Raw genomic sequence first — 10,703 nt, 5'->3', positions numbered from 1 at the left:
CATGTGTCCCTGGGCACGAGGCCACACTGACCAGGAGCACGACTCACCGGGATGGGGACAAGGAGGGGGACGAGGACATGCCATGGGGCTGTGACCGTGCAGGAGCTCTCTGCCCATGTGCCAGCCTGCAGACACACAGCAGCCACCCGTCCCTGCACATTTCATGCACAGTAGCAGGAGCTGGACTCCCTCCTATCTCCCTTCTGTGCGAGCTGTTGATGTTTCCAGCTCTGAATCACTGTTCACATCCCATCCCAACATGAGTCACCATCGCGTGCTGGAGCAGCCAGCTGCACCCCTGGACTTTTCCAAAGCAGCCCAAGGATTTTTGGAAGCATCCTGAGGATTTTGTGAAGCAGCCTGAGGATTTTGGGGAGCATCCCCAGGATTTTGGCTTGAGCTCAGTTCCTTCTCCTTGCACTGAGTGTGATGTCAAATGCTTTTAGGTGTTACTTATTTGCAAAGCCCCTTTTACACCACTGGGATGCACTGAAGGGATGCTCTGGCACTGGTGGAAAGTCTCCTCTGCAAAGATACAAACCCACCTGGATGCTTTCCTGTGCAACCTGCTGTAGGGAACCTGCAGCATCATCCTCTGTGCATCCCTCTGTCACCATAAGCACCCAAGGGATCGATTGATCAGCAGTGATCAACCCATTTATCTGATCTACCTCCTCCTAATGGCGCTTTTTCTCTATTACTGGATCTTGTTGTTTTTCACACATTTCTCTCTCTAAACCCATTGGTGTTCCCACACCGAGAGTTCTGGACCTGCTCAAATACGGCGGAGAACAAACAAACAAGCAGAAAAAGGTTTGTTAGTTTGTTTGTTTGTTTTTAGAAACAGAGCCACACATTCCCTCCGTTCAGGGAAGGTCTCAATCTGTTTTTGGGGTTATTTTTTTCCCTGCTCAGTTCTGGCCGTGGATTTTCCTCCCCACCCTCCCTCCTTCTCCCCGTATTTCCAAATCCTCACCCACTCTGAACCCTTCGTGTGCCATTGGTGTGCCATCGCTTCCCCCGGCCGGGTAAGTTTGGCAGCAGCATCAGCTGGGGCTGGGACACGGCACCTCGCTGCCCCACATCCAGACACAGACAGTGAGTCAGAAACAAAGAAGAAAACCCTCGTGGGCTGCGATTCGCCTCTTCTGGTGAACTCCAGACGTCATACGCACGCGGCTATAGATGGAGCTCGGGAGCCCAGGCCAGCCCAGTGCGAGCCCACGAGAGCTCCGCGATGGTGGCGGCGGTGGGGGACGCAGTGGCTGCGTGGCCAAGGACGCGTCACCGGGGCCGGCAGTAACGGGAGAGCGCCCGTGAGCCACAAAGGGCGAGGGCCGAGCGGAAGGGCCCCGTTCTCTCCCCGGGAGGAGCCCCTCGGAGCCCTCCCAGCCCTTCGCCCTCCAGCTCAGCGCCGCCAGGAACGATGAAAAAGAATAATTCAGCCAAACGGGTGAGTGGGATCGCTTCTGCCCAGGGGCAGGGTGGGCTGAGGGGCTCCGGGTGCTGTGGGGAGGGGGCTCTGCTGCTTTCCAGTTGTGCCGAACAAGCAGGAGAAAGCCCAGCCGGATCAGAGCAAAACACAGGCCGGCACCCACCCGCAGCCCCCCCGTCCCCTGGATCCAACGGCAGATGCGATGCGCAGAGCTTTGCTTTCTGATCGCGAGGAAAGGACCAAACCCAGCGGCTCCATCTCTCCGCTGCCGCCTCGTGCCGTGCCCACAGGTCCTGGCTGCGCCCGTGGGGTTAATTAACCTTAAGTGCGAGCCCCGGCGCAGATGTCGCCCTAGGGATTAATTGCCGATAAAACGCTCAGAAATGCCATTTCCACTGCGGCAGGAAAAAATCCGCTAGGTGAAATCCTCCCCTGTTCCTCGTTGCATGTTGTGCAAAGCGAATGCAGCTCAGCAGCCGTTCTTATATAACGCACGGTGCTCGCTCCCTGCCCCCGTGCTCCCGTTGTTGCCCCGTGGCTGCAGCCCCTCGTCCGTGCAGAGCGGACGGAGCGCAGCTCGGCGTGCAAAGGGGCGAGGAAACGGGAGCGAAGGGGAGGGGGGAGAACGGGAGTGGGGAAGCGCGAATAACACCGTTTTCCCCCATTTTCTTTCCTTTCCCTTTGTGTTAGGGGCAACAGGATGGAAACCAGCAATCTGTGCAGCCCGAGAAGGTTGGCTGGGTGCGGAAATTCTGCGGGAAAGGCATTTTTAGGGAAATCTGGAAAAACCGTTATGTGGTATTGAAGGGAGATCAGCTTTACATCTCGGAGAAGGAGGTAGGCTCGGTGTCGTTTTCCTCTCCCTTCCCCCCTTTCCTCCCTTTGCATATGAAACGCGCGTTGAGCCCCGGCCTCCCCCCACCCCGCTCTGGGTGTGGGGAGGGGGCAGGGACCGGCTCGCCAGCCGGGGTTCGCCAGCCCCCCGTGCTCCCATGGCTTCAGTCCCCGTCCCCAGTAAAGCAGGGAAATCCAGGCACCCCCTGAAATCGTGCCCCAGCCGCTGACGGGCTGCATGTGGGGTTTCTATGGGATTTAACGGGATGTGACTCACAGCAGCGCCCTGGCTGTCCTCATGCAGCCGTTCCTCCTCCTTTTCTCGGGATGCATCCATCAGAAAAGGACCCCCAAGTGGGAGCCCTGCAGCCCTCCATAAGAGATGAGTTGTGCCCCAAGAGGGCGTGGGGCTGCTGGAGACAGGTTGGGGACATCGGGCTAAAAGTGACTCTTTTGGGTTTTGGTGGGTCCCTTCCAGTGGCACCGCGGGGCTGGGGGGCTGCTCAGAGCCGTGCCTGGCCCAACTTCATCCATTAGGATCTGGAGAGAGAGAGAGTGGTTCTGAGTGTAATTTGATTTAGAATCTAATTGAAGAGCAAAGGGATCAAGGGCTGTCAGCACAGGAATACCTGAAAAGCATCTGGGAAGCCCCAGCGGTTCTCAGCCATGTGCTGGCACTGCCCAGCTCACCCTGCTGATCCTGTTGAGGGTTGGGAAATTGAGGCTAAGCCACAGTAGACTGGAGGCTGCAGGCAGGTCAACCTGTGATGAACCTGTAAGGAGGGGATCATGGCCAAGTCCGAGAGATGGTGGAGGTGCTGTCCCAGTTGGAACTGGTAGAAGGGTCCAGGAGAGGCTGGGCTACACATATTGGCTGTAGGGGCAGATGTAGGGGCTGTAGGACGTGGAACAGAGACAGCAGAGTCTGTCGTGGTGGTTGGAGAAGGCATGAAAGGACCAGAGCAGGGACACTGCAGTCACTGCCCCATCCCAGGGAGCTGCCCTGTCCTTGGGGCAGCTGGGCAGGAGGCGTGAATACAGGGATCTGTGGCAGTGGCCACATGATGAAAAAAGATGTTTGTCTGTCTACCTGTGTCTCTTGGGAGCTGCCTCCCCAAAATCTGGGGCTCTGTGTCCCAAAGGGCCACCTGAGCAGCCATGGGGTACCAGTGCCCAGCACTTGGAGCTGTTCTGGGGAGCGTGTGTCTGTTTATGGGGAAAAACCTGACGTGTGTGCAGCTGAAGTCGCCCCGTGGCTCTGTGCTGTGCATATGTGTGCGAAAGGCCATAAATAACATGCAGCAGTGACTGCCTATGTCTTTATATGGAAGAATCTGTGGCGGTGTAGAGATGTGGTAGCAGAGGTAACATCTGACTGCGTGCATGTGCACTGAAGTGACTCCATGTGCCTGTGGGAAGGGAGAAGCCGCCCGTGCCATGGCTTCCTGGGAGCCCCTGTGCTGAGAATATGTGTGTGTGCACAGACAGAGGATGTGAGTGTGTGTGTGTGTGTGTGTGTACGGATGGAGGGCACATCTGTGTGAGTTTGTGCATGGACAGAGGGCACGTGTATGTGTCTGCATGGACTTGCATGGTGTGTGCGTGTGTATGTCAGGTGTGTTATTTTTGCTTCATCAAAGCCCTTGGAGTGCTGTGGATGTGGTAGATGGAGTTCCCGCATTTAACCTTGTTGCTCCCTGTCAGCTCCTCTTGGGCTCACGGCGTGCAGGGAGTGGGGAAAGCAAGCTGTGAGCATCAGGTTCTCTGCAGTAGCTCAGAAGGACCCACTGCAGGCCAAACTCTGTGAACTGCAAAAACCCCCCTGTGTTATTCAACATTTGGTCACCAGCCAAAAAAAGCACACAGGGTAAATGAGTGGGGTGAGCAGCGAAGTGCTCTGAGCTGAGCAGAACCTCCTCAGGGTCAGTTCTGCATTCTTCCTCTTCTGCTCTCCTCCCTGCTGGCTCCTTCCCCCCTGCACGTTTCTGGTGGTGGTTGTGATGCTCCAGGCCCAGCGCTGGTGTTGCTTGGCTGACACACACAGCTGGGCTCCTGCTGCTTCCTGCCAGGAAGCCCAGTGCTGTCCAGACAGCACGAACAGCGCTGTGAAAACGAGATATTAATGAGGAAACACTTCTCAGGGCTTCCTTAAGCCTCGGCTTGTTTGCTACCAACAGCGTCAGCTCAATTAGCACAAGAGCACTTGAAAAGTAGTCTGTTCTGCTCCTCGTCCGGTGCTGCACCAGTGAGCGATGCTCTGCAGGCCTGGAAGTGCTGTGTGTGTGTGTGATTTGTGTATGTGCATATATATGTGCATATGTCTGTGTATGCAGGTGTGTGCATGTGTGTGTGCCTGTGTGTATTTGTGTATGTGCATCTGCATATGAGCATATGTGCATGTGTGCCTGCGTGCATGTGGCCTTATGCTGTTCTGTGGGAGGTTCAGGTTGAATAGTAGGAAGTGTTTCTTTGCTGGAAGGGCTGTGAAGCGTTGGGGGTTCTGCCCAGGAGAAAAGCAGAGCTGCTGTCCCAGGGGGTACTGCAGAGATGTGCAGATGTGGTGCTTATGGACATGGTTTAGGGTTGGCAGTTCTTGTTTAATGGTCGCACTTGGTGGTCTTAGAGTGCATGGAAATGTCTGTTCCGTGCTGTGGGGTGGAACTGCTGAGGAAGTGAAACTTTGGTCCCAGCTGGAGGGGAGGAGGCTGCCGGCCCCAGCACTGCTGTGCTCTGCTGCTTGGTCTCTGGTTGCGCCTGGAGCCAGGCTGTCACCTCCTGGGTGTCTGGTGGACACGTGACAGTCAGTGTCTTGTGATTTCCTGCAGCCTTCTGTGTGGGTTCTGAGCAGTGAGGCACTGCTCCAACAAACCCTCCAAACAAACCCAAAGGGAAAGCAAACAGGAGGTCTTCTCCTCAGCATTCAGAGCTCCCCTGAAACGAATGTGTGCCCTAACCCCAAAACAGCAGTGAGGGGCTGAGTTTGCCCCTAATGGCAGCCCAACACCATCCCTGTAGTGAACATGGATGGAGAGATGCTCTTCACCTCATGCAGGGCCAGGGCAGCTGGAGGTGCTTGTCCTGCAGAATGGGTGCTCCCAGTGACGAGGAACCAGGCTCCCTGCAGGCACAGCATGGACTCAGTGTGTGAGATAAGAGGGCTGGGGAGTCCCACTGACCTACATCAGCGAACATCTGGAGTGAGGACTGCTCACAGCTGGGCTCAGGGGATCGACTCCTCCCACCCTGCAGACGGGCAGGGCTAAATTCAGCCCAGATTCTTGGAAAGAGGTGGATTGCAGGATGGCACTGCAGCGAGAGGAAAGCTGATTAGAGATACCCAGGGAGGATACGCAGATATACATGGTGTGCTGTTTATAAAAGCCTATACACAGATTTCTGCTTTGAGCAATGATTAAAGTTTGCTTCTGGGCTTTGGGGCTGCACCCTGTGCTTGGGGACAGCTTGGGGACTGATGGAACTACAGCCACTAAGCACGGCCATATGTCTCATCTCAGTTGGTTACAGTAATTTTACCAGCCTCATTGTTTACACTGACTGAAAGATCACAGAACATTCCTTCCATGTCCCCCAAAACTAGGGGTGAAATACATAGCAAAAGAGACGGAGTCCCTCCAAGGAATCACCCACCGCCCAAAACCAGCTGTCAGGCTCTAGCAATACTGCTGGGCTAAAAATAGGAAGTGCTAATCTCTGTCCCTCCAATGCTTGGAGTGCTGTCCCAGCAAAGCAATGAGTGCTGGTGGAACTGCCTCGTGCACTGAGCAGGTGGAGGTCCTCCCTGCAGACTGCTCCTGTCCTCGCTGCTGGCACCAATCCTGGGGACCACAGTTTTCATTATCCTTCTAAATACAACCTTCATCCTCAGGAAGGCAAAGCTATCACATGGAAAAGCTCTGTTGCTCCCCCAAACCCAGGCAAAGCATCACCAAATAGTGCTGCCTCTGTATGCATGCCCTACATGGACAGCTCTTGTGTGTCTCAGCACTTGCTCTGGGTGCACCTGCACCAGCTGACACCCACACAGTTCTCATTTCTTGTTATTTTGCAGGTAAAAGATGAAAAAAACGTGCAGGAAGCGTTCGACCTGAGTGATTATGAGAAGTGTGAAGAGCTCAGAAAGTCCAAAAGCAGAAGCAAAAAGAACCACAGCAAATTTACCCTAGCTCACTCCAGGCAGCCTGGGAACATGGTAGGCAAGCACTCAGAAAGCCATCAGCCCCAGTTTGTTGCAGGTTCCAGGGGTGGCACTGGGCAGCACAAGTTGTGCAGGAGTACAGAGTGAGCTCCTGGTTTAACACACCCCAGTCCTCATCTGGGGTAGCAGCAGTGAGAGCTGCAGGGAGGAGTGGGATCCCTGCTGCTATAGGGCTGCTGTGCCCTGTGACTGTGGCTGAGCATGGGGCTCCAGGTCCAAGCACTGACTTTGGGAAAGCAGAGATCAGGACATCTGCCACGAGATAGGACAGAGCTGTTCACACCCAACAGCTGCTGTTCTGCTGACTGCACTCCTTTATTCCCGGGGGGTCGAGAAAGGCAGGGATGCTGACACTGCATGCCTGGATTTGGGCAAAGAACCGCAGGGAATTTTTTCCAAGAGCACTGGAAAGCAAAATGGTGCCCAAATGGGGCCCAGCTGTCAGGACGCAGGAGCCCCAGTGGTCTCAGCTCCTCACAGACAGAGGCAGTCTCCATCCCACACCGTCTCTGGCACAAATGCACCCACCCACAGTCATACACGTGCTCTGGGTTTGCAGTCCTTGTGCTGGCTATTCCTGTGCAGTGGGCTTGTCCACCTCATGCTTTACTAAAGATTGTATAACAGCGTGCTGTGCAGAAAGAAAGGAGAAGGGGAAAATGGAAAGTAGCCACACTGTCCTCAAATACCTTCAGCAGTGGAGACAATCAAACCAAAGGGTTGGAAGCCAAAACTCATTTTTGCTGAAGGCCCAGCTTGTAAAACTAAGGAAGTGGATCCCCTATAGGAGCCAAAATTGCTCAGCCCTCAACATGCACCTCAAATCGGAGGTGGCAGCTGATATAGGTGGCACAGAGCAGCAGCAGCATGGGGTGGCTGCATGGTCTTGGGTGAGGGGCAGCATCTGCACAGTGTGAGCACTGACCTCAGTTCCCTCCTTTTAGGCACCAAATCTCATCTTCCTGGCCGTGAGTCCAGAAGAGAAAGAGTCCTGGATTAATGCCCTCAACTCCGCCATCACTCGTGCTAAGAACCGCATCTTAGATGAGGTGAGCAGGGCACTGGGCCTGGCCTTTAATCCTGGATGAAGCTTTCAGATCGCTGCAGCCCCAAACCCCTTTAGGGTGGGCTCTTTGGACCCCTGGGCCAATTTGAACCCCCAGACCTGAATTAATGATTGAGAACTGCTGGCATATCCAGTGCTGCCTTGCAGAGATGTGGCACCGTGCTGGGAGCAGAGCAAGCCTCCTGGTTTAACATACCCAAATCTCCAGCTTCCCATGGCTTTGGGGGGTTTCCTTCTGTCCTTGGGGCTCAGCATGTTGTGTGCTCAGGTTTGAAAAGGAGCTTTAAGCTTTGGAACTGAATTAAGGAATTAGCTGAAAACCAAAATAGCCCTGTGCTATTTTCAGCCTAATGGCATGGCACCATCTGTCACCCCAGCCCAGCCCATCCTCATCCCTCCCAGCCCTCCTCTCTGCTGCCAGAGCTGCACTTTGGAAGTATTGCAGCATTTCACCGCTGTCTTGCATTCATGCTTCACACCAGCTATTTTAGATCTCAGATCCATCTCCTGCACACTCAGCTTGTTGCAATACAGGCAGCCCAGTGCTCTTGGTTCTTGTGGACAGCAACACAAATTCCTGCAGAGAGGAAAAACTGAGGGCATGGCACAGGGAGAGCTTTACAGCAGAAAGCAGCTCATGGGATGGATTGCTTGGAGGAGAAATAGGAGAAAAAAATGTTTACAAATAGATCCAACAGGTGATAATCAGGAATGACTCCAGCAGATCCAAAGGGATGGAGCAGGGAGCTGTGACATGGCTTGAGGCCCCGCACCCTCCTTGCAGGTCTCCTTGCAAAGGATCACACTGCATGCATCCCACGGACCCCAAACCCACGGGCTGAAATACTGGCAAACTGCAAACTAAATCTGAGTGTGGGATGTGGTCTTTGCAAGCCAGGTTTCTACCCAGCCGCCTTCAGGGCAAGAGTCTGGCCCATTGGGGTGTGGAGAAGCTCTGCCTATGGCCAGGTCACGGGAAAAGGAATCCTGGGTTGATAAATTACACTTCTGTCACCCGTTCAGGTCACTGTCGAAGAGGACAGCTACCTCGCCCACCCAACGCGGGACAGAGCGAAAATCCAGCACTCCAGACGCCCTCCAACACGGGGACACCTGATGGCTGTGGTACGTGTGTCAAACTCCAGGCACTGTTTGGGTAAAATTTCCTTTATCTGCTTCATGTGTCAGGAGATCAGGGTGACCCAGCGCTTGAGCTCTGGCCATATCCTAAGAACTAGGGCTCACCTGGGCTGTCAGACCTAGACCTTTGTTCTTGTGCTGTGCAAAGTGGCAGCTTGAACCAAGCTTTCCTGATGCTGAAAACTGAATGCTCCTTCAATGTCCTGATGCAGAATGGCCTGACAGCTGGGAACTTGGCACAGCTTATAGGATCACAGAATATGTGGGGTGAAAGGGACGTTAAAGATCTTAGAACCATGGAAGCACAACATGGTTGACTTGGAATAGACCTTAAAGACTGTAGAGCCACGGAATCACAGCACTGTTGGGCTGGAAGGGACCATGCAGCCCCTCAGCTGCTAGTAGCTCAAACCCAGCCTATCTGCAGCTCAGCTACATTTTCTTTTATTCCTAGCTCAGATTTCCACCCAGGTGATGCACATCTCAGGTGCGAACCTGCTCCTAACGCAGCTCTTTGCCTCCCCAGGCATCTACCTCAACCTCTGACGGCATGCTGACTCTTGACCTGATCCAGGAGGAGGACGCCTCGCCAGAGGAGCACGGCACCTGCGAGGAGAGCTTCCGTGTGGACCTGGACAAGTCAGTGGCACAGCTGGCGGCCGGCCGGCGCCGCTCGGATTCAGAGAACATCAAAGCGTCGGAGAAGGGCCGGACCGGCAGCCTGCCGCGACGCGAGGTCACCTCAAGGGACAAACCTGCGCAGCGCAAAGACTCGTTGGACAAAGGGACCATGTACACCCCGCAGGTCCCCAAAAAGCTGTCGCTCTCGGAAAAGAATAAATGTGCCTCCATGGAAGAGATCCTGTCGCGGCGGGACTCGGCGCACCGTGCGCTGCTGAGGAGGGGCCTTGAGGCTCAATGCACCACGGCGGAGCCAGAGCAGCTGTCCCGGCTGCAAGAACTGGTTGCACTGAAACTGGAAAAAACTCAGGAACTGCTGACGGAGGTGAAGGGCTATGGGGAAGGCAAGAGGAAGGTGAAAGACTGCACCACCAGCACCACCTCCTCCTCGTCCTCCTCCCAGTCGGACTGTGAGCGGATCCTGCAGGAATCGGAGCGGCTGCTGGGTGAAGCCTCCTCCACCTGGAGCCAGGCTCGGCGCGTGCTGCAGGAGGTCCGCGAGCTGCGGGACCTGTACCGGCAGATTGAGCTGCAGCAGGTGGACTGCAACCCCAAACAGAGCTCACAGTACAGGAAGAGCATGATGTGAAGGCAAGCCTGGGGACAGGGGAGCGGGAGGGCGGTGCTGGGGCTTTTTTATTATTATAATTACATACAGTGTTCAAATGAGTGAAAAGGTGCCTGTTATCCAAATTTGCTTCTCAGAGCTTCAGACCTTCCTTCCCTCCATCGCCCTTCGTGTCCCACTAAACCCACTGCAGTTCACACCTCTGGTTTTACACATGCCCTTTGCACCGCAGCCCCAGGAAGCACCGCGTCCTCCCCTTGCCCTGCATGCCCCAAGCAGCCACGCACCACGCTGAGGACAGCACGAGCCCTGGCTTTGCCGCTCTAGATCTGAGCTGTCCCCTGCGTCGTAGCTCCTTTGCCAGGAGTCTTATCCTGCTCTCGGAAATAAACGACTAAAAGTACAAACAATACAGGTTTCCGTCCCAGCGATGCTTGCAAGTCCCCACGATCCAGGAATTGCCTTGGAGGTGCCTGGGAGCTTGGACTGACCTCAGGTTTCTGCAGTGGTTCTTGGGGAGTGTTTCCAGCAAGAGGGCAGCAGGGATTCAACCCCAGCTCCAGCCTGCGCCGCCGATCCCAACCTGGCAGCTCCATGTCTTCCATTCTGTGCAAATAGAGGATGAAAGCCTTGATCTGATCTGTTCAGTGGGGTTATTTTCAGGCTTTTTTTTTTTTTTTTTTTTTTTTTTCCATTGCATTTCTTTTTTTTTTTTTTTTTTTTTTTTTTCCCCTTTGGGGAAATGGAAAAATCAGGGTTTCCT

The 10,703-nt window shown here is 54.5% G+C and overlaps 1 protein-coding gene across 2 annotated transcripts; it reads left to right on the top strand.

Moving 5' to 3' along the window:
- Positions 1 to 1,021: 1,021 nt before the first annotated feature.
- PLEKHO1 (pleckstrin homology domain containing O1) lies at positions 1,022 to 10,350 on the top strand. 2 transcript variants are annotated; one of them, XM_015884274.2, is made up of 6 exons: positions 1,022 to 1,453; positions 2,135 to 2,272; positions 6,339 to 6,479; positions 7,430 to 7,534; positions 8,575 to 8,676; positions 9,218 to 10,350. In XM_015884274.2, the coding sequence occupies exons 1-6, from the start codon at positions 1,427 to 1,429 to the stop codon at positions 9,959 to 9,961; spliced, it is 1,257 nt and encodes a 418-aa protein (XP_015739760.1). In that variant the 5' UTR covers positions 1,022 to 1,426; the 3' UTR covers positions 9,962 to 10,350. The 2 variants fall into 2 exon arrangements, with proteins under 2 accessions (XP_015739760.1, XP_015739759.1); XM_015884273.2 differs by having other exon boundaries at positions 1,035 to 1,453; positions 2,126 to 2,272.
- Positions 10,351 to 10,703: the final 353 nt, after the last annotated feature.

The sequence above is a fragment of the Coturnix japonica genome, chromosome 25, assembly GCF_001577835.2.
Source record: "Coturnix japonica isolate 7356 chromosome 25, Coturnix japonica 2.1, whole genome shotgun sequence".
NCBI lineage: Eukaryota > Metazoa > Chordata > Aves > Galliformes > Phasianidae > Coturnix > Coturnix japonica.
This window is presented reverse-complemented; position numbering and strand designations above follow the sequence as displayed.

Bases quoted from the DNA above. Each gene is read 5' to 3' on its own strand.
- PLEKHO1 (XM_015884273.2), top strand. From the start codon at position 1,427: ATGAAAAAGAATAATTCAGCCAAACGG. The intron at 2,273-6,338 runs GTAGGCTCGGTG...GTTATTTTGCAG, and splicing joins TTTACATCTCGGAGAAGGAG to GTAAAAGATGAAAAAAACGT. The intron at 6,480-7,429 runs GTAGGCAAGCAC...CCCTCCTTTTAG, and splicing joins CCAGGCAGCCTGGGAACATG to GCACCAAATCTCATCTTCCT.